The sequence below is a fragment of the Pezoporus flaviventris genome, unplaced genomic scaffold, assembly GCF_033815535.1.
Source record: "Pezoporus flaviventris isolate CSIRO_AGI_PZ_B2104156 unplaced genomic scaffold, CSIRO_AGI_Pfla_v1 ptg000209l, whole genome shotgun sequence".
Classification (NCBI taxonomy): domain Eukaryota; kingdom Metazoa; phylum Chordata; class Aves; order Psittaciformes; family Psittacidae; genus Pezoporus; species Pezoporus flaviventris.
Genome location: NW_026892757.1, coordinates 1,054,723 through 1,076,815, shown reverse-complemented (window position 1 = coordinate 1,076,815; position 22,093 = coordinate 1,054,723). Strand labels below are relative to the sequence as shown.

At 52.8% G+C, this 22,093-nt stretch overlaps 2 protein-coding genes and 1 long non-coding RNA gene across 3 annotated transcripts; all 3 read right to left on the bottom strand.

The window, feature by feature from the left end:
• Positions 1–3,533: 3,533 nt before the first annotated feature.
• LOC133262232 (SUN domain-containing protein 3-like) lies at positions 3,534–6,525 on the bottom strand. The gene is made up of 6 exons (XM_061441194.1): positions 6,514–6,525; positions 6,250–6,334; positions 5,757–5,872; positions 5,023–5,190; positions 4,421–4,507; positions 3,534–3,714 (listed from the first exon to the last, which is right to left on the bottom strand). Exons 1-6 carry the CDS (start codon positions 6,523–6,525, stop codon positions 3,559–3,561), a joined length of 624 nt encoding a protein of 207 aa, XP_061297178.1. The 3' UTR covers positions 3,534–3,558.
• Positions 6,526–6,752: 227 nt separating this feature from the next.
• LOC133262226 (uncharacterized) lies at positions 6,753–7,986 on the bottom strand. Its single transcript, XR_009741254.1, has 3 exons — positions 7,864–7,986; positions 7,551–7,591; positions 6,753–6,877 (listed from the first exon to the last, which is right to left on the bottom strand). It is a non-coding gene; the product is annotated as an uncharacterized LOC133262226 (long non-coding RNA).
• A 5,500-nt stretch (positions 7,987–13,486) lies between these two features.
• Positions 13,487–18,659, bottom strand: LOC133262231 (SUN domain-containing protein 3-like). Its single transcript, XM_061441193.1, has 10 exons — positions 18,450–18,659; positions 18,326–18,384; positions 17,804–17,948; positions 17,491–17,531; positions 16,646–16,817; positions 16,203–16,287; positions 15,710–15,825; positions 14,976–15,143; positions 14,374–14,460; positions 13,487–13,667 (listed from the first exon to the last, which is right to left on the bottom strand). Exons 1-10 carry the CDS (start codon positions 18,657–18,659, stop codon positions 13,512–13,514), a joined length of 1,239 nt encoding a protein of 412 aa, XP_061297177.1. The 3' UTR covers positions 13,487–13,511.
• Positions 18,660–22,093: the final 3,434 nt, after the last annotated feature.

Genomic DNA, 22,093 nt, shown 5'->3' with positions numbered 1-22,093 from the left:
GAGCCCCAGCTCTACAGCCCAGCCCACCTCCACATCCCTTCCTGTACAACAAGCTCATGCTCCAGAAAGGCTCACATCAACTCTGGGTTATTTTCACACAGGGGCACCTTGAGGTACCTTCCTGCCCGTGATTTGAATGCAGAAACAGCCCCTGTATTTTGGGGGCACGTTTTCCTCGTCTTTTTGTCTTCAGAGGGCTCCCCAGGGCGTGTGGGTGAGAGGAGCGCCTTCACGCTCCCCGCCTGCGCTCTGTGACGCTGGAAAGGGGAGGAATGCCGCCGGCTCGATGTCTCCAGGGCCCGCAGCGCAACTCGCAGCATCCACTCCACCGGATCAGTGTCCGAAGCCGCCGCCTTAGGGCCGGAACCCTCCTCGTCCTCAGGCCGCGGCCTCGCCTCGCGGCTGCAGCTCCCCGCCCAAGAGGGGAACCCGGAAGCCCAGCTCGTTGCCTGATGGCTGTCAGTGGGCCCAGGACAGACAATCACCTTTGAGGAGGCGGGGCAAGGGGGCTTTTGGCTCCTGACCATTCATGTGAGGGCTGCCTCTGCCTCTGCTCCTCATTTGCTTTTCCAGAAAGGCTAACAACAGCAAGAATCTAAGTCTTAGGGGATGGGATAACCATTTTAGCTGGCATTCCCTAAAGCAGAGCGAGTGCAGCGCAGCCGCTGCACATCACTGAAACAGCTGCCACCACATCGTCCTCATCAGAGGATAACACTCAGCAGCATCAGGGCAGAGGAAGTAATTCCTATTGTATTGTGTGTCTCTGTCTCCAACTCCCCAGGGGCTCGCTCACCACTGTGGTGGCCCCAGCGCTGCCCTGAGCCGCTGAGCTTAAACTTCCCCTGTTTCAGTTTAAACCCCTTACACCTTGTCCTATTGCTACAGTCCCTGATGCAGAGTCACATTTGGGGGGTTAGGGCAGGGGGGTGCAGGCTTTCTGTCCTTGCTTTGGGTGAAGACGTGATACGCAGGAGGTTTCAGCAGCTCTGTTTTAAACGTCGTGTTGGCTGCACCCCTGTGAGCCAGCTCCAGTCAAGTGCAAACGTGCAGTCCATGCGTCTGGGCTCTGCTCCCCTTGCCTCTCCTTTTGCAGCATGGAGGAAGGTTACTTGAATAAAGAACTGCAGTTCTGCCTTTCTTTTGACCAATAAAAGGAGAATTCGCTAATGACAGGATGTGGGAACATCAAAGATCCTCAAGACACAAATGTCAATGACCACCGTAGAGGACTGTGGCCTCCGTTCGGTGGATCGTGCAACCTTAAGATAGCTCTTTTGTACCTTCATTTTTCCAAGTTACTTCCAAGTCTCTTGTGGCACATGCGATGCAATCCTGCTGCAGGTGGTGGTGGGTGCCGTGCGTGTGCTCTTGTGTGCTGTTGGGCCGCAGGTCCCTCGCTGGGGATCCTGCCCTATCTCCCTGTCGTGGGATGCTGCACCCAATGCAGGTCTGTGGCTACTAGTCTTGCTCTCCGCTGCAGCCCTGGTCCTGTGAAGACCTGGACCTCATGAGCGGTGGGGATGGCCATCATGTGCATGCCTGGGCTGCAGCGTGCCCTTCTGTCTCTGCTCTCCTCATGGCCATTTATCAGGAAGCCTTTCCTGAGCATGAATGAAAACCTGGAGGCACCACAAAACTGCTATGAAATACCTTGTTTGAACTGACTCTGAACAGACTGTGAACCCCAAAACACAGACTGATAATCGTTTCTATTAGAAATAAGTGATTGGCTATTATCCGTTCGTACTATGTTGGACAAGTTCAACGAGAGCTACTGAACAGAGAGAGAAAGACTGATTTCACTCCAGTCCTGAATTCTACAGGACTAAACTACTTTCATCTCAGCTGGATGTCCTACACATTGAACTATGATTCGGAGGTGGATGCGTCTGTTCGCTCCGTTTAAAAACGTGCTGCTTGTTTTAATCCCATTTTGCAAAGCAGGATTTATTCTTTGGACAGCCCGTGTCATCTTAAATATACTTGTTATTAAACTAAAAGGTTTTGGGGTCCTCTAGCTATATTTTGGGGGACCCTGAGGCTATTTTGGGTCCCCAAAGGGAAGCTGGGGGTTCTTGGGGTATTCTGGGGTCCCTGAGCTTGGGGCTCCTCAGGGGTTAAAAGGATCTGGATCAAAAGGATCAGGGGAGTCCCCAAGGGTTAATTTAGGGGTTCCTGAGGACCACTTTTGGGGTTCTTTAGCTTTATTTTGGAGTCAGAAGGATTTGGGGGCTCCTTGGGGGCCATTTTGGGGTCCCTGAGTGCTATTTTTAGTCCCCAAACTGTTTTTTGAGCCATTCTGTGTCTGTGAGCCTCATTTTGGGGGTCTCTCTGGAGGGAATTTGGGGGCCCCTGAGACTTCTTTGGGGTCTACCATGGTGCTGGAGAGGTTCCTTTGGGGTTTTGGTGCCGCGGGGGACGATCCTGGGGACCCTGAGCTGTATTTTGGGGTCTCTGTGGGCCATTTTTGGTCTCCTGAAGTGTGTTTTGGGGTCCGTGCAAAAGAGTTTTGGGCCCCAGGGGGGATTTTGATGCATCTCATGGGATTATTTTCACGTCAGAAGGATTTTGGGGTCCCTGAGGCTCATTTTTGAGTCTCTGGAGGCCATTTTGACTTCTTCTGGGGCCATTTTGGGGTGCTGTAAGCCATTTAAGAATCTCTAGGGGGGGAGTTTTGGAAGGCCCCACAGCCCTGTTTGGGGATCTCTGGGGAGTTTGGGTTTCCTGTGGAGTTTTAGGGTTGCTGGGGGCCTGTCTGGGGGCGTTGAGCTGTTCTGGGGGGTCTGTGAGGGGTATTATCATAGAATAGTTAGGGTTGGAAAGGACCTTAAGATCATCCATTTCTAATCCCCTGAAAACAGGGACATCTCGCACGAGATCATGTCACCCAAGGCTCTGTCCGACCTGGTCTTGAACACTGCCAGGGATGGGGCATTTACCACTTCTCTGGGCAACCTGAGGGTCCTTGGTGCCATTTTTGGTCCCCAAAGGGCATTCTGGAGGCCCTGGGGGGATTTGGGGATCCATGGGCTGTATTTTGGCGTTCCCCAGGGGTTATTTTGGCATCAAAAGGATTTGGGGGATCCCTGGGTGTAAATTTTGGGGTCCCTAAGGCCAATCTGGGGGGGTCCCTGAGGGGTATATTGGGGTCCCTGGGCCATTTTGGGTCCCCAAAGGGCATTTTAGGAGTACTTGAGCTGGCATTTGGAGGTCCCTGGTCTATATTTTGGGGACCCAGGGACTATACTGGGGTCAAAAAGATGGGGGGAGCCTTTAAGGGTAAACGTTGGGGTTCCCTATTGCCCGTTTTGGAGTCTTCGGGAGCCTTTTTTCACTTGAACTGCACACACATTGTGTGTGTAACCCCCCAAACTAATGTGTCCGTAGGAAACAGTTCTTAGTCCTTTTTCCCATCACCTCTCCCTCCAGGGAAGTCTCCCATAAGCTTGTGGGTGGAGAGAAGGGCAGGAATTCTCTTACCCGTTAGCATCTCAGGCAAAACACTCAATGACAATCAAGGAGCTTTATTATCACAGGCAAAACACTCAATGACAATCAAGGAGCTTTGTTGTCAGATCGAAGTGGCACCTTCCCCTCCTCGCTGAGAGGATCACCGTGCACCCTGAACCGATACACGCAGGTGTAGTCCGGGTGGCCCCAGTTGCTCAGCACTTGCAGCAGGATGTAATTCACAAACCCGGAGAGCTCGTTCTGAAAGGAAGAGAAGAGATGAGTTGTCTTTTGCTCTCTGGCATTCAACTACTGACGTAGTGCTGCAGCAATGGACTTGTTCAACACCTGACTGCCCTGGGAGGGTTGTGGCCGAGACATTCTTCCACTGCTCTACCTCATTTGGCCAAAAGAACAGGAAAGGAAATTTCAGGAATCTACCTGAAATTGTACTGACTCGATTGGCAATCACTTCTAGCCTACTTTGGGGCACATGCTTCCCCTGTCAGAAGACCCAGTGGTGTCCCTATCATGTCTCATTGCCTTCTCTAGAAAGCCATGGCACAGAATGGCCTCGCTGTCTAGCTGGCCTCGATACCAGAAACAACAGCATCCTCAGAAAGCCCCGTATTTCTAGTCTTTAACGAGCAGGCCAGTAGCAGTGTCTTCCGAGTGGATGTGGCCACCTGTAGGCACTTGGAGTCCAGACAGCCAAGCTGATTTCAGCTTCAGCACCGGTGGTTGTCAGCACTGAAGCTTAAAACCAAAAGTGAAGCAGAATGCATTCCAGGCATATGCCATTAGGAGATTAAAGCAGAAGGAGGGACAGCATGGCACATGGCATTCTCCGGGAGAATGCTGCCTCGAGCCCTTTGGCACGGAAGCTTCTCCCCAGCAAAGTGCAGCTCTCCTCTCCTCCCCTCTGCTCTCCTCCCCTCTCTGTTCTCCTCCCTCTTTGTCCCCGTACCTTTAGCCGAAAGGTCTGGGTGGGATTCAGTGGTGCCAGGAAAACAAACTGTCCCAGGAACTGCTCCTCCTTTTCTTCCGTCACCCCCTAGAGAAAGATGGGGTGGAGAAAACATGAGTGCCCTGGTCCACCATGGGAAGACTTAACTTCTGTTGGTGAAGTCCTGATTCATTTCATCTGCATAGTCCAAGGAAGATAATCACAAGGAAAAGACGAGAAGCTGAAGCTAGCCAGCATGCTGCCACACTTGCCTACTTAACGAGTGTAGGCTGTCAGAAAAGGAGCAGACATTCCCAGGGTAACGATCCCTGAGGATCACCAATGCTCACTGGCGTTGGGAGCCAAGAAGTTCCAAGGGGCAGACACTGTGCCAGCTCATTTTCCCTGTGGCTCCTGGGGCACACAGAGTCTTGGCCCAGAAGCTTCCGTTTGTGTGCTATATTGGATAAAAGAGGAATCCAGTGGAAAGGGAGCAACTCCAAGGAGCCTGTTTCTTCTGCAAGGCAAGAGGGAGCCGCAGGCCTCTGGGTTCTGACCCGTCTTCACCCCCTGCTTAGAAATGCTGAGCAACCCTCTGCCCCCAACTCAGAGAAATCACTTACGTAGACAGCAAAGTCCTTTGGAGCACTGGACATACTGTCTCCATGGAGCTCTGGCCCTGAGACATGGTCCATGGTGACTGCTCTGGGAATGACTGGCACAGAGAGCTTGATGAGGACGTGTCCCTGACTTCCGTGGAAGGGCCAGCAGTTTCCTAGATGATTTTCCTTCTGAAAGGAGAAGAAGAAAGTACGTTCCCGTGGAGAAGAGTGCCCCGGCTTTCGTTTCTGCCATGAGCATCATGGAGTAAGAACTGATCTGGCCCATCAGCTCTGCTCCAAACAGCATCCAATGCCTTGGGTCAGACCCTGCCAGTACCAAACGGAGCAGCCGTTGTGAGAATCCACATGTTACAAGACCCCTTCAGCACTGCAGAAGCACTGTGAAGGCAGGCAGCTGGGTGTGTTCCCACGATCAGTGCCAAGGAGGGCTTGCCAACACAGAGTGGGGCCCTCCAGCAGTGCAGGCTCTCAGCCATGCTGACAGTTTGCACAGGGACGAGGAAGACAAAGGCTGCAGGACCAAGCCTGCCTGCTAGAAGCTCAAACGGAGGACCTGAGGCAGTCTGGGAGAGGAAATACTCAGCAGGGGGACAGTGAGTGGGTCCATACAAGAATGTGACAGGAAAAGAAAGCTTTGAGGAGCAAAGATAAGGGTAAAGGCAGCTCTCAGCAGCATGTGCGCATCCCCCCCACCCCCCCTTTTGCTTTTTTTTCCTGCTTCTTGGTGCTCCTACCTCAAGAATAAGCTCAGGAGATCTCACATAATCCACCAGTGGCAGGGAATACAAGATGACTTTTTCTGCCCTATTCCGGAAGGATGGACTTGTGCATTCGGGAATGACAGCAGCCCCTGGAAATTAAAACATGAGCACGATCATTGAGCAGTGTCAGGAGGAATATTGCACTGTTCACTTGAGAAATGCTTTTAAGTAGTCCTCCATCTCCTGCAGTGAGATTCCCCTCTTTCTTCCTGGCGTGACCCCTCTGGAACACAGAGCAGGGACTCATCAGGCTGTGGTAATGTCAGCTGCAACGTCAGCTAGGCTTTCTGCTCTTCAGATGGAGTCCAGCCGCTTCCAGAGTCCGTCAATGGGTACATTTTTAGGGCACGCTGTGGCCCTTGACTTCTTGCCCTTTCTCTCCTACCACTGAGCCTGTTCCAGGGCCCATCTCGTCAGTGGGCACAGGAAGCACTTTGGAACGAGTCTGTGTACAATGGCACAGCACCTGATGATCTGAGGGCGTAATCAGTCACTGGGACTTGGCTTTCTTCCAGCTTCTCCAAGACTTGATTGATGACCTCTTGAACAGCCTGGGGAAGAGAACAAAGGCAAGCGCCTGTTAGCAGGGAAAGGAATGGGACAATCATCTCCCCTGCAAGGCCAGCCAAGGGTTAGGGGGATGAGGTTCAACTCAGCTGTGAGGAACGCCCAGATTGCCTGGAAACCTCCCAGGCTTGCTCTACTCTGAGGAAGGTGTAAGTAAAGCAACTGTAACTCCCATCACGGCGCTCTCTTCCCCCATACAGAAGTGTGGAGCAAGAGGAAAGGAAGCGTGGTCACGCACAGCACTTGTTCCAGCCACGCCAGCCTTTTGGCTAGCCAGGACAGGGAACTGTAGAAGGATAAAGTCTGGAGGGAGGAAAGAAACCTCTGAGGAGAGCCTTCTGCAGCATGCCCTTCCTGATCCAGAAAAGCCTGGGAGCTTAGACTGCTTCAGGGCTTCATGGAGAGCACGCTCGGTGACATCCTTTATGCTCCAATGCAGGTGATAAAACTCTTCCTGGAGCTTCTGGAGCTGTTCTTTGAGGGTCTGGGCTCTGCTCAGTTCTTCTCCTATGTCGTTCCCTGCTGGCCTAGAAAAGCAAGAAACAGAGACTGTAACTGTTGTGGCTGGCCTCTGGAACACCACGGGCGTGCGAGCAAGGTTAAGAAGCCTGGCTCTGAATGACTGGCAGGGCAGGCATGTCTTAAGCAGGTGGGAGAGGTAGTTCCAAAGTGCTTAGAGTTTCAGGCTGAGCAGCAGCTTCCTGGCTGCCCGGGAACATTTGGGGAAACTGAGGAACACCTCCAGTGTGCCCAAAGACGCCACGCTCCCTATTACATGTGCCAATGTCTTATCAAAGCCAGGCAAGAGCAGATCTGAAGGGCAGCAGGTGGTATTCCCTATAGAAAATACTAACTAGAACAGCTCAGACATAAACAAGGAAAGCTGCAAGACACACAGAGGGCAAGGGAAAGGTGGCTGCTGCTGCCAGATGGTTCTTCTCCACACCATCTCTCTCCCCTGCTTTGCTGTAAACAGCCCAGGCCAAGCAAAAGGGTGACAGATGGGTGGCCCCAGTCCTCTAGTGGATGTGGGGAGCTATAGGTGACCGTTTGACAGACAGGAAGAAAGGGCAACGGGAGAAGGTCAGGAAGCTGTGCTAGGTGAAGTCTCTGTGAGGCAGGACAGAAACAATGTCCTGGTGAGGCCCAGGGGCAGAGCTCCTCTAAATCACCATCGAGTCAAGAGGAAATAATCTGTACCTCCGAGCCTTCTGGTCCCATCCAGAGAGGTGGAAACACTCCTGGAACAACAGTGAAGGGAACAGTCATCACAAACGGCAACAGAGCAGTGCTTTGCTGGAACCTATGCAGGCCCAAGTCTGCCTAATAATTCTTTTCATCGGCTGTGTGCAGTGCCACGGGCTGTGGAGACACTGATATTCGGTCCAGCTGACCTTCACCTGAATGACCTGCCAGGATGCCAACTGTCCCCAGCCCTAGCCACAGTGTTTTACTGAGTGGTACTTTATGTCCTGGTAGAACCAGTCTCGATCTGAAGAAACCTGAACGTCACCTGCTGTTGGGGATGCCGAATGTAGGAGGAGATGAAGGCCTGGCATCCTGCTGCAGCCCTCCAGAGGCCTTCTTCACCCAGCAGTCCCACGTGGTGAACACCTGTTAGACACACACCAAAACTCTCCTTACACTTAGAACTTGGTCTAAGGCTGGGTTACGCCTCGGCTCCCCTTTCCCTGGCTCTCCCAGGTGCCATAGTTGTTTCTCCTCTTGTAGTCTTTGAAAAAGGTTGTGAAAGAGGGCTCCACAGTACACAGATATTCCTTCCCACGGAACATGCTCCTTGTCCCGCAGAAGCTTTTCAGCTCCCGCGGGCAGGGGAGGTTAGACGCTGCCCCTCCATCGCCTTAAGAGAAGTGGCTGAGCCCTTCCGTGCCTCCGCACCCATTCCTCTGAAGCGTGGGGGACTGGCACACCTCTCTCGGTTCTTCCTACTCTTTGCTGGGCTACTCTGGTCAGAGCGCATGGAGCCCTATCTCCTAAAGCACAGTCCTCAGCTCCGAGTTCCACCGAGACTCACCGAACAAGAGCAGACTCATGAGCAGCAGCAGCACCACTGTCTTCAGAGCCTTCGTTTGCCTACGGAGCAGCAAAGAGGAAAAGGATGGTGAAGCTGGTGGCACCCATGCAGTTCAGCAGCAGACCTGAGAGCAGCAGTAGGGACGGCAGGTCTTGAACCTAGCATTCCTGGAGTGAGGATTGCCTTGGTCCTGCATAAGCTGAGTTGTCACCAACAGCACCAGCGGGGTATTTGGTACAACAGCAGCTGGCACTGTTGGGTTAGTGACGAAGGGCTCTGGATTAACTCGGGAATAGAAGAAGGACTTGCAACAAAAGCTGCGACCACAATTCATGTCCGTGGCGGTAGAGAGGCTTCAGCCTATCCCCCGACAGTTCGAGAGCTCACAAGGCAGGAGGGGTTTTGTATCTCCCCTTCAGCAGCATTTCTTTAGCAGCCAGGCTATCACTGGCCCTTTTCTTTGCATAAATGCAGGCAAATGCAGACTGGGTGAAGATGGAGGGAGGGATGAATGTAAAAGCATGCTGGTAATCCATGTGGAACTAAGGAAATACCAAGGAAACATCTTGGTGGCTAGTCCAATGTGCCACGAAGCCTGATCTGCCCAGAGACAGCACACACCGCTCTGGAAGATGGAAGGTCCTCCTGCTTGTTCTAACAGGCTCACAGCATGCACTTCATTAAAAATAAACAGTCCTCTTATGGTCTTCCAAGAAGCAGGAAAGCTCAGGGTCGTAACCCATTCTGCAGAGGGTTCAAACATACCCTTTCAGAACTTGGCTCCACCATGACTTTCTCTCTTTATGCACTGAGGTGCAGGCAACAGGCATCTTGCTAGCTCAGTAGCAAGCCAACCACTGTGGTGTCTGTTTCCTCAAGAGCTGCAGTCTCTTGACATCTGATCTTCCACCCTGCTGTGTCTGCCTCAACACCAACAGTGCTTTGTGACATCAGCGGCAGCAGGCAACGTCACGACAGGAAGGCAGCACTGTGTTTTGAGGCAAAGTCCAACATGAGGGGGAGCAGGTTTTGCTCCTCTGCACGAGGGGAAACATCCTCCAAAACCAGACCGTATCCTCCCATCAGAGGTGGCAGCGTTCCTACTTTGCACCTGGACAGCAAGGACCTCTGGCTCTGTACCCTGAGCATGCTTTACGATACCCAAACTCTGGGTAGTAACTGCTACAGAGCTGCACAATGACAACATTACCATCATTGTCACGGGGCCTCAGTTCACAGCAGCTACAAGGGCCCTTTGGAAAGGCTCCCAGGACATGTTGCTTTCTCTGAAGAGGACCTGCTGCTGACCTGTGCCCAGTGTTAGCAGCAGAGCCCTCCGGCCACCGATGTTTCTGTGCCACCGCAGCACCACGGCCCTGACTCCATCAATAAAGCTGAAACGATCACACCAAGGGTGTGTGTTTCCCTGGTGCCCCTGTGCGCTGCCTGCAGGTGCCCTGGTGTCGTGTCCCATGGGTGGGTGCTTCTGTCTGCTGGGGGGCATTTGTCCCCAGCAGCCACCTCCAGGGATGAAGATGCCACAGCCTGCTTGCTCCTGTGCTGGATGTGAGCCCCAGCTCTACAGCCCAGCCCACCTCCACATCCCTTCCTGTACAACAAGCTCATGCTCCAGAAAGGCTCACATCAACTCTGGGTTATTTTCACACAGGGGCACCTTGAGGTACCTTCCTGCCCGTGATTTGAATGCAGAAACAGCCCCTGTATTTTGGGGGCACGTTTTCCTCGTCTTTTTGTCTTCAGAGGGCTCCCCAGGGCGTGTGGGTGAGAGGAGCGCCTTCACGCTCCCCGCCTGCGCTCTGTGACGCTGGAAAGGGGAGGAATGCCGCCGGCTCGATGTCTCCAGGGCCCGCAGCGCAACTCGCAGCATCCACTCCACCGGATCAGTGTCCGAAGCCGCCGCCTTAGGGCCGGAACCCTCCTCGTCCTCAGGCCGCGGCCTCGCCTCGCGGCTGCAGCTCCCCGCCCAAGAGGGGAACCCGGAAGCCCAGCTCGTTGCCTGATGGCTGTCAGTGGGCCCAGGACAGACAATCACCTTTGAGGAGGCGGGGCAAGGGGGCTTTTGGCTCCTGACCATTCATGTGAGGGCTGCCTCTGCCTCTGCTCCTCATTTGCTTTTCCAGAAAGGCTAACAACAGCAAGAATCTAAGTCTTAGGGGATGGGATAACCATTTTAGCTGGCATTCCCTAAAGCAGAGCGAGTGCAGCGCAGCCGCTGCACATCACTGAAACAGCTGCCACCACATCGTCCTCATCAGAGGATAACACTCAGCAGCATCAGGGCAGAGGAAGTAATTCCTATTGTATTGTGTGTCTCTGTCTCCAACTCCCCAGGGGCTCGCTCACCACTGTGGTGGCCCCAGCGCTGCCCTGAGCCGCTGAGCTTAAACTTCCCCTGTTTCAGTTTAAACCCCTTACACCTTGTCCTATTGCTACAGTCCCTGATGCAGAGTCACATTTGGGGGGTTAGGGCAGGGGGGTGCAGGCTTTCTGTCCTTGCTTTGGGTGAAGACGTGATACGCAGGAGGTTTCAGCAGCTCTGTTTTAAACGTCGTGTTGGCTGCACCCCTGTGAGCCAGCTCCAGTCAAGTGCAAACGTGCAGTCCATGCGTCTGGGCTCTGCTCCCCTTGCCTCTCCTTTTGCAGCATGGAGGAAGGTTACTTGAATAAAGAACTGCAGTTCTGCCTTTCTTTTGACCAATAAAAGGAGAATTCGCTAATGACAGGATGTGGGAACATCAAAGATCCTCAAGACACAAATGTCAATGACCACCGTAGAGGACTGTGGCCTCCGTTCGGTGGATCGTGCAACCTTAAGATAGCTCTTTTGTACCTTCATTTTTCCAAGTTACTTCCAAGTCTCTTGTGGCACATGCGATGCAATCCTGCTGCAGGTGGTGGTGGGTGCCGTGCGTGTGCTCTTGTGTGCTGTTGGGCCGCAGGTCCCTCGCTGGGGATCCTGCCCTATCTCCCTGTCGTGGGATGCTGCACCCAATGCAGGTCTGTGGCTACTAGTCTTGCTCTCCGCTGCAGCCCTGGTCCTGTGAAGACCTGGACCTCATGAGCGGTGGGGATGGCCATCATGTGCATGCCTGGGCTGCAGCGTGCCCTTCTGTCTCTGCTCTCCTCATGGCCATTTATCAGGAAGCCTTTCCTGAGCATGAATGAAAACCTGGAGGCACCACAAAACTGCTATGAAATACCTTGTTTGAACTGACTCTGAACAGACTGTGAACCCCAAAACACAGACTGATAATCGTTTCTATTAGAAATAAGTGATTGGCTATTATCCGTTCGTACTATGTTGGACAAGTTCAACGAGAGCTACTGAACAGAGAGAGAAAGACTGATTTCACTCCAGTCCTGAATTCTACAGGACTAAACTACTTTCATCTCAGCTGGATGTCCTACACATTGAACTATGATTCGGAGGTGGATGCGTCTGTTCGCTCCGTTTAAAAACGTGCTGCTTGTTTTAATCCCATTTTGCAAAGCAGGATTTATTCTTTGGACAGCCCGTGTCATCTTAAATATACTTGTTATTAAACTAAAAGGTTTTGGGGTCCTCTAGCTATATTTTGGGGGACCCTGAGGCTATTTTGGGTCCCCAAAGGGAATCTGGGGGTTCTTGGGGTATTCTGGGGTCCCTGAGCTTGGGGCTCCTCAGGGGTTAAAAGGATCTGGATCAAAAGGATCAGGGGAGTCCCCAAGGGTTAATTTAGGGGTTCCTGAGGACCACTTTTGGGGTTCTTTAGCTTTATTTTGGAGTCAGAAGGATTTGGGGGCTCCTTGGGGGCCATTTTGGGGTCCCTGAGTGCTATTTTTAGTCCCCAAACTGTTTTTTGAGCCATTCTGTGTCTGTGAGCCTCATTTTGGGGGTCTCTCTGGAGGGAATTTGGGGGCCCCTGAGACTTCTTTGGGGTCTACCATGGTGCTGGAGAGGTTCCTTTGGGGTTTTGGTGCCGCGGGGGACGATCCTGGGGACCCTGAGCTGTATTTTGGGGTCTCTGTGGGCCATTTTTGGTCTCCTGAAGTGTGTTTTGGGGTCCGTGCAAAAGAGTTTTGGGCACCAGGGGGGATTTTGATGCATCTCATGGGATTATTTTCACGTCAGAAGGATTTTGGGGTCCCTGAGGCTCATTTTTGAGTCTCTGGAGGCCATTTTGACTTCTTCTGGGGCCATTTTGGGGTGCTGTAAGCCATTTAAGAATCTCTAGGGGGGGAGTTTTGGAAGGCCCCACAGCCCTGTTTGGGGATCTCTGGGGAGTTTGGGTTTCCTGTGGAGTTTTAGGGTTGCTGGGGGCCTGTCTGGGGGCGTTGAGCTGTTCTGGGGGGTCTGTGAGGGGTATTATCATAGAATAGTTAGGGTTGGAAAGGACCTTAAGATCATCCATTTCTAATCCCCTGAAAACAGGGACATCTCGCACGAGATCATGTCACCCAAGGCTCTGTCCGACCTGGTCTTGAACACTGCCAGGGATGGGGCATTTACCACTTCTCTGGGCAACCTGAGGGTCCTTGGTGCCATTTTTGGTCCCCAAAGGGCATTCTGGAGGCCCTGGGGGGATTTGGGGATCCATGGGCTGTATTTTGGCGTTCCCCAGGGGTTATTTTGGCATCAAAAGGATTTGGGGGATCCCTGGGTGTAAATTTTGGGGTCCCTAAGGCCAATCTGGGGGGGTCCCTGAGGGGTATATTGGGGTCCCTGGGCCATTTTGGGTCCCCAAAGGGCATTTTAGGAGTACTTGAGCTGGCATTTGGAGGTCCCTGGTCTATATTTTGGGGACCCAGGGACTATACTGGGGTCAAAAAGATGGGGGGAGCCTTTAAGGGTAAACGTTGGGGTTCCCTATTGCCCGTTTTGGAGTCTTCGGGAGCCTTTTTTCACTTGAACTGCACACACATTGTGTGTGTAACCCCCCAAACTAATGTGTCCGTAGGAAACAGTTCTTAGTCCTTTTTCCCATCACCTCTCCCTCCAGGGAAGTCTCCCATAAGCTTGTGGGTGGAGAGAAGGGCAGGAATTCTCTTACCCGTTAGCATCTCAGGCAAAACACTCAATGACAATCAAGGAGCTTTATTATCACAGGCAAAACACTCAATGACAATCAAGGAGCTTTGTTGTCAGATCGAAGTGGCACCTTCCCCTCCTCGCTGAGAGGATCACCGTGCACCCTGAACCGATACACGCAGGTGTAGTCCGGGTGGCCCCAGTTGCTCAGCACTTGCAGCAGGATGTAATTCACAAACCCGGAGAGCTCGTTCTGAAAGGAAGAGAAGAGATGAGTTGTCTTTTGCTCTCTGGCATTCAACTACTGACGTAGTGCTGCAGCAATGGACTTGTTCAACACCTGACTGCCCTGGGAGGGTTGTGGCCGAGACATTCTTCCACTGCTCTACCTCATTTGGCCAAAAGAACAGGAAAGGAAATTTCAGGAATCTACCTGAAATTGTACTGACTCGATTGGCAATCACTTCTAGCCTACTTTGGGGCACATGCTTCCCCTGTCAGAAGACCCAGTGGTGTCCCTATCATGTCTCATTGCCTTCTCTAGAAAGCCATGGCACAGAATGGCCTCGCTGTCTAGCTGGCCTCGATACCAGAAACAACAGCATCCTCAGAAAGCCCCGTATTTCTAGTCTTTAACGAGCAGGCCAGTAGCAGTGTCTTCCGAGTGGATGTGGCCACCTGTAGGCACTTGGAGTCCAGACAGCCAAGCTGATTTCAGCTTCAGCACCGGTGGTTGTCAGCACTGAAGCTTAAAACCAAAAGTGAAGCAGAATGCATTCCAGGCATATGCCATTAGGAGATTAAAGCAGAAGGAGGGACAGCATGGCACATGGCATTCTCCGGGAGAATGCTGCCTCGAGCCCTTTGGCACGGAAGCTTCTCCCCAGCAAAGTGCAGCTCTCCTCTCCTCCCCTCTGCTCTCCTCCCCTCTCTGTTCTCCTCCCTCTTTGTCCCCGTACCTTTAGCCGAAAGGTCTGGGTGGGATTCAGTGGTGCCAGGAAAACAAACTGTCCCAGGAACTGCTCCTCCTTTTCTTCCGTCACCCCCTAGAGAAAGATGGGGTGGAGAAAACATGAGTGCCCTGGTCCACCATGGGAAGACTTAACTTCTGTTGGTGAAGTCCTGATTCATTTCATCTGCATAGTCCAAGGAAGATAATCACAAGGAAAAGACGAGAAGCTGAAGCTAGCCAGCATGCTGCCACACTTGCCTACTTAACGAGTGTAGGCTGTCAGAAAAGGAGCAGACATTCCCAGGGTAACGATCCCTGAGGATCACCAATGCTCACTGGCGTTGGGAGCCAAGAAGTTCCAAGGGGCAGACACTGTGCCAGCTCATTTTCCCTGTGGCGCCTGGGGCACACAGAGTCTTGGCCCAGAAGCTTCCGTTTGTGTGCTATATTGGATAAAAGAGGAATCCAGTGGAAAGGGAGCAACTCCAAGGAGCCTGTTTCTTCTGCAAGGCAAGAGGGAGCCGCAGGCCTCTGGGTTCTGACCCGTCTTCACCCCCTGCTTAGAAATGCTGAGCAACCCTCTGCCCCCAACTCAGAGAAATCACTTACGTAGACAGCAAAGTCCTTTGGAGCACTGGACATACTGTCTCCATGGAGCTCTGGCCCTGAGACATGGTCCATGGTGACTGCTCTGGGAATGACTGGCACAGAGAGCTTGATGAGGACGTGTCCCTGACTTCCGTGGAAGGGCCAGCAGTTTCCTAGATGATTTTCCTTCTGAAAGGAGAAGAAGAAAGTACGTTCCCGTGGAGAAGAGTGCCCCGGCTTTCGTTTCTGCCATGAGCATCATGGAGTAAGAACTGATCTGGCCCATCAGCTCTGCTCCAAACAGCATCCAATGCCTTGGGTCAGACCCTGCCAGTACCAAACGGAGCAGCCGTTGTGAGAATCCACATGTTACAAGACCCCTTCAGCACTGCAGAAGCACTGTGAAGGCAGGCAGCTGGGTGTGTTCCCACGATCAGTGCCAAGGAGGGCTTGCCAACACAGAGTGGGGCCCTCCAGCAGTGCAGGCTCTCAGCCATGCTGACAGTTTGCACAGGGACGAGGAAGACAAAGGCTGCAGGACCAAGCCTGCCTGCTAGAAGCTCAAACGGAGGACCTGAGGCAGTCTGGGAGAGGAAATACTCAGCAGGGGGACAGTGAGTGGGTCCATACAAGAATGTGACAGGAAAAGAAAGCTTTGAGGAGCAAAGATAAGGGTAAAGGCAGCTCTCAGCAGCATGTGCGCATCCCCCCCACCCCCCCTTTTGCTTTTTTTTCCTGCTTCTTGGTGCTCCTACCTCAAGAATAAGCTCAGGAGATCTCACATAATCCACCAGTGGCAGGGAATACAAGATGACTTTTTCTGCCCTATTCCGGAAGGATGGACTTGTGCATTCGGGAATGACAGCAGCCCCTGGAAATTAAAACATGAGCACGATCATTGAGCAGTGTCAGGAGGAATATTGCACTGTTCACTTGAGAAATGCTTTTAAGTAGTCCTCCATCTCCTGCAGTGAGATTCCCCTCTTTCTTCCTGGCGTGACCCCTCTGGAACACAGAGCAGGGACTCATCAGGCTGTGGTAATGTCAGCTGCAACGTCAGCTAGGCTTTCTGCTCTTCAGATGGAGTCCAGCCGCTTCCAGAGTCCGTCAATGGGTACATTTTTAGGGCACGCTGTGGCCCTTGACTTCTTGCCCTTTCTCTCCTACCACTGAGCCTGTTCCAGGGCCCATCTCGTCAGTGGGCACAGGAAGCACTTTGGAACGAGTCTGTGTACAATGGCACAGCACCTGATGATCTGAGGGCGTAATCAGTCACTGGGACTTGGCTTTCTTCCAGCTTCTCCAAGACTTGATTGATGACCTCTTGAACAGCCTGGGGAAGAGAACAAAGGCAAGCGCCTGTTAGCAGGGAAAGGAATGGGACAATCATCTCCCCTGCAAGGCCAGCCAAGGGTTAGGGGGATGAGGTTCAACTCAGCTGTGAGGAACGCCCAGATTGCCTGGAAACCTCCCAGGCTTGCTCTACTCTGAGGAAGGTGTAAGTAAAGCAACTGTAACTCCCATCACGGCGCTCTCTTCCCCCATACAGAAGTGTGGAGCAAGAGGAAAGGAAGCGTGGTCACGCACAGCACTTGTTCCAGCCACGCCAGCCTTTTGGCTAGCCAGGACAGGGAACTGTCTGGAGGGAGGAAAGAAACCTCTGAGGAGAGCCTTCTGCAGCATGCCCTTACTAATCCAGAAAAGCCTGGGAGCTTAGACTGCTTCAGGGCTTCATGGAGAGCACGCTCGGTGACATCCTTTATGCTCCAATGCAGGTGATAAAACTCTTCCTGGAGCTTCTGGAGCTGTTCTTTGAGGGTCTGGGCTCTGCTCAGTTCTTCTCCTATGTCGTTCCCTGCTGGCCTAGAAAAGCAAGAAACAGAGACTGTAACTGTTGTGGCTGGCTTCTGGAACACCACGGGCGTGTGAGCAAGGTTAAGAAGCCTGGCTCTGAATGACTGGCAGGGCAGGCATGTCTTAAGCAGGTGGGAGAGGTAGTTCCAAAGTGCTTAGAGTTTCAGGCTGAGCAGCAGCTTCCTGGCTGCCCGGGAACATTTGGGGAAACTGAGGAACACCTCCAGTGTGCCCAAAGCCGCCACGCTCCCTATTACATGTGCCAATGTCTTATCAAAGCCAGGCAAGAGCAGATCTGAAGGGCAGCAGGTGGTATTCCCTATAGAAAATACTAACTAGAACAGCTCAGACATAAACAAGGAAAGCTGCAAGACACACAGAGGGCAAGGGAAAGGTGGCTGCTGCTGCCAGATGGTTCTTCTCCACACCATCTCTCTCCCCTGCTTTGCTGTAAACAGCCCAGGCCAAGCAAAAGGGTGACAGATGGGTGGCCCCAGTCCTCTAGTGGATGTGGGGAGCTATAGGTGACCGTTTGACAGACAGGAAGAAAGGGCAACGGGAGAAGGTCAGGAAGCTGTGCTAGGTGAAGTCTCTGTGAGGCAGGACAGAAACAATGTCCTGGTGAGGCCCAGGGGCAGAGCTCCTCTAAATCACCATCGAGTCAAGAGGAAATAATCTGTACCTCCGAGCCTTCTGGTCCCATCCAGAGAGGTGGAAACACTCCTGGAACAACAGTGAAGGGAACAGTCATCACAAACGGCAACAGAGCAGTGCTTTGCTGGAACCTATGCAGGCCCAAGTCTGCCTAATAATTCTTTTTATCGGCTGTGTGCAGTGCCACGGGCTGTGGAGACACTGATATTCGGTCCAGCTGACCTTCACCTGAATGACCTGCCAGGATGCCAACTGTCCCCAGCCCTAGCCACAGTGTTTTACTGAGTGGTACTTTATGTCCTGGTAGAACCAGTCTCGATCTGAAGAAACCTGAACGTCACCTGCTGTTGGGGATGCCGAATGTAGGAGGAGATGAAGGCCTGGCATCCTGCTGCAGCCCTCCAGAGGCCTTCTTCACCCAGCAGTCCCACGTGGTGAACACCTGTTAGACACACACCAAAACTCTCCTTACACTTAGAACTTGGTCTAAGGCTGGGTTACGCCTCGGCTCCCCTTTCCTTGGCTCTCCCAGGTGCCATAGTTGTTTCTCCTCTTGTAGTCTTTGAAAAAGGTTGTGAAAGAGGGCTCCACAGTACACAGATATTCCTTCCCACGGAACATGCTCCTTGTCCCGCAGAAGCTTTTCAGCTCCCGGGGGCAGGGGAGGTTAGCCGCTGCCCCTCCATCGCCTTAAGAGAAGTGGCTGAGCCCTTCCGTGCCTCCGCACCCATTCCTCTGAAGCGTGGGGGACTGGCACACCTCTCTCGGTTCTTCCTACTCTTTGCTGGGCTACTCTGGTCAGAGCGCATGGAGCCCTATCTCCTAAAGCACAGTCCTCAGCTCCGAGTTCCACCGAGACTCACCGAACAAGAGCAGACTCATGAGCAGCAGCAGCACCACTGTCTTCAGAGCCTTCGTTTGCCTACGGAGCAGCAAAGAGGAAAAGGATGGTGAAGCTGGTGGCACCCATGCAGTTCAGCAGCAGACCTGAGAGCAGCAGTAGGGACGGCAGGTCTTGAACCTAGCATTCCTGGAGTGAGGATTGCCTTGGTCCTGCATAAGCTGAGTTGTCACCAACAGCACCAGCGGGGTATTTGGTACAACAGCAGCTGGCACTGTTGGGTTAGTGACGAAGGGCTCTGGATTAACTCGGGAATAGAAGAAGGACTTGCAACAAAAGCTGCGACCACAATTCATGTCCGTGGCGGTAGAGAGGCTTCAGCCTATCCCCCGACAGTTCGAGAGCTCACAAGGCAGGAGGGGTTTTGTATCTCCCCTTCAGCAGCATTTCTTTAGCAGCCAGGCTATCACTGGCCCTTTTCTTTGCATAAATGCAGGCAAATGCAGACTGGGTGAAGATGGAGGGAGGGATGAATGTAAAAGCATGCTGGTAATCCATGTGGAACTAAGGAAATACCAAGGAAACATCTTGGTGGCTAGTCCAATGTGCCACGAAGCCTGATCTGCCCAGAGACAGCACACACCGCTCTGGAAGATGGAAGGTCCTCCTGCTTGTTCTAACAGGCTCACAGCATGCACTTCATTAAAAATAAACAGTCCTCTTATGGTCTTCCAAGAAGCAGGAAAGCTCAGGGTCGTAACCCATTCTGCAGAGGGTTCAAACATACCCTTTCAGAACTTGGCTCCACCATGACTTTCTCTCTTTATGCACTGAGGTGCAGGCAACAGGCATCTTGCTAGCTCAGTAGCAAGCCAACCACTGTGGTGTCTGTTTCCTCAAGAGCTGCAGTCTCTTGACATCTGATCTTCCACCCTGCTGTGTCTGCCTCAACACCAACAGTGCTTTGTGACATCAGCGGCAGCAGGCAACGTCACGACAGGAAGGCAGCACTGTGTTTTGAGGCAAAGTCCAACATGAGGGGGAGCAGGTTTTGCTCCTCTGCACGAGGGGAAACATCCTCCAAAACCAGACCGTATCCTCCCATCAGAGGTGGCAGCGTTCCTACTTTGCACCTGGACAGCAAGGACCTCTGGCTCTGTACCCTGAGCATGCTTTACGATACCCAAACTCTGGGTAGTAACTGCTACAGAGCTGCACAATGACAACATTACCATCATTGTCACGGGGCCTCAGTTCACAGCAGCTACAAGGGCCCTTTGGAAAGGCTCCCAGGACATGTTGCTTTCTCTGAAGAGGACCTGCTGCTGACCTGTGCCCAGTGTTAGCAGCAGAGCCCTCCGGCCACCGATGTTTCTGTGCCACCGCAGCACCACGGCCCTGACTCCATCAATAAAGCTGAAACGATCACACCAAGGGTGTGTGTTTCCCTGGTGCCCCTGTGCGCTGCCTGCAGGTGCCCTGGTGTCGTGTCCCATGGGTGGGTGCTTCTGTCTGCTGGGGGGCATTTGTCCCCAGCAGCCACCTCCAGGGATGAAGATGCCACAGCCTGCTTGCTCCTGTGCTGGATGTGAGCCCCAGCTCTACAGCCCAGCCCACCTCCACATCCCTTCCTGTACAACAAGCTCATGCTCCAGAAAGGCTCACATCAACTCTGGGTTATTTTCACACAGGGGCACCTTGAGGTACCTTCCTGCCCGTGATTTGAATGCAGAAACAGCCCCTGTATTTTGGGGGCACGTTTTCCTCGTCTTTTTGTCTTCAGAGGGCTCCCCAGGGCGTGTGGGTGAGAGGAGCGCCTTCACGCTCCCCGCCTGCGCTCTGTGACGCTGGAAAGGGGAGGAATGCCGCCGGCTCGATGTCTCCAGGGCCCGCAGCGCAACTCGCAGCATCCACTCCACCGGATCAGTGTCCGAAGCCGCCGCCTTAGGGCCGGAACCCTCCTCGTCCTCAGGCCGCGGCCTCGCCTCGCGGCTGCAGCTCCCCGCCCAAGAGGGGAACCCGGAAGCCCAGCTCGTTGCCTGATGGCTGTCAGTGGGCCCAGGACAGACAATCACCTTTGAGGAGGCGGGGCAAGGGGGCTTTTGGCTCCTGACCATTCATGTGAGGGCTGCCTCTGCCTCTGCTCCTCATTTGCTTTTCCAGAAAGGCTAACAACAGCAAGAATCTAAGTCTTAGGGGATGGGATAACCATTTTAGCTGGCATTCCCTAAAGCAGAGCGAGTGCAGCGCAGCCGCTGCACATCACTGAAACAGCTGCCACCACATCGTCCTCATCAGAGGATAACACTCAGCAGCATCAGGGCAGAGGAAGTAATTCCTATTGTATTGTGTGTCTCTGTCTCCAACTCCCCAGGGGCTCGCTCACCACTGTGGTGGCCCCAGCGCTGCCCTGAGCCGCTGAGCTTAAACTTCCCCTGTTTCAGTTTAAACCCCTTACACCTTGTCCTATTGCTACAGTCCCTGATGCAGAGTCACATTTGGGGGGTTAGGGCAGGGGGGTGCAGGCTTTCTGTCCTTGCTTTGGGTGAAGACGTGATACGCAGGAGGTTTCAGCAGCTCTGTTTTAAACGTCGTGTTGGCTGCACCCCTGTGAGCCAGCTCCAGTCAAGTGCAAACGTGCAGTCCATGCGTCTGGGCTCTGCTCCCCTTGCCTCTCCTTTTGCAGCATGGAGGAAGGTTACTTGAATAAAGAACTGCAGTTCTGCCTTTCTTTTGACCAATAAAAGGAGAATTCGCTAATGACAGGATGTGGGAACATCAAAGATCCTCAAGACACAAATGTCAATGACCACCGTAGAGGACTGTGGCCTCCGTTCGGTGGATCGTGCAACCTTAAGATAGCTCTTTTGTACCTTCATTTTTCCAAGTTACTTCCAAGTCTCTTGTGGCACATGCGATGCAATCCTGCTGCAGGTGGTGGTGGGTGCCGTGCGTGTGCTCTTGTGTGCTGTTGGGCCGCAGGTCCCTCGCTGGGGATCCTGCCCTATCTCCCTGTCGTGGGATGCTGCACCCAATGCAGGTCTGTGGCTACTAGTCTTGCTCTCCGCTGCAGCCCTGGTCCTGTGAAGACCTGGACCTCATGAGCGGTGGGGATGGCCATCATGTGCATGCCTGGGCTGCAGCGTGCCCTTCTGTCTCTGCTCTCCTCATGGCCATTTATCAGGAAGCCTTTCCTGAGCATGAATGAAAACCTGGAGGCACCACAAAACTGCTATGAAATACCTTGTTTGAACTGACTCTGAACAGACTGTGAACCCCAAAACACAGACTGATAATCGTTTCTATTAGAAATAAGTGATTGGCTATTATCCGTTCGTACTATGTTGGACAAGTTCAACGAGAGCTACTGAACAGAGAGAGAAAGACTGATTTCACTCCAGTCCTGAATTCTACAGGACTAAACTACTTTCATCTCAGCTGGATGTCCTACACATTGAACTATGATTCGGAGGTGGATGCGTCTGTTCGCTCCGTTTAAAAACGTGCTGCTTGTTTTAATCCCATTTTGCAAAGCAGGATTTATTCTTTGGACAGCCCGTGTCATCTTAAATATACTTGTTATTAAACTAAAAGGTTTTGGGGTCCTCTAGCTATATTTTGGGGGACCCTGAGGCTATTTTGGGTCCCCAAAGGGAATCTGGGGGTTCTTGGGGTATTCTGGGGTCCCTGAGCTTGGGGCTCCTCAGGGGTTAAAAGGATCTGGATCAAAAGGATCAGGGGAGTCCCCAAGGGTTAATTTAGGGGTTCCTGAGGACCACTTTTGGGGTTC

Excerpts from the sequence above, each read along its gene's own strand:
- LOC133262232 (XM_061441194.1), bottom strand. Across the intron at positions 4,508-5,022 it reads CAAAGGACTTTGCTGTCTAC|GGGGTGACGGAAGAAAAGGA; the intron begins GTAAGTGATTTC and ends ATCTTTCTCTAG. Across the intron at positions 3,715-4,420 it reads CCCAGACCTTTCGGCTAAAG|AACGAGCTCTCCGGGTTTGT; the intron begins GTACGGGGACAA and ends TCTTCCTTTCAG.
- LOC133262231 (XM_061441193.1), bottom strand. The coding sequence starts at position 18,659 with ATGAATTGTGGTCGCAGCTTTTGTTGCAAGTCCTTCTTCTATTCCCGA. Across the intron at positions 17,532-17,803 it reads TTCGGCATCCCCAACAGCAG|GAGTGTTTCCACCTCTCTGG; the intron begins GTGACGTTCAGG and ends CTGTTGTTCCAG. Across the intron at positions 16,288-16,645 it reads TCCCAGGCTTTTCTGGATTA|GCTGTTCAAGAGGTCATCAA; the intron begins GTAAGGGCATGC and ends TCTCTTCCCCAG.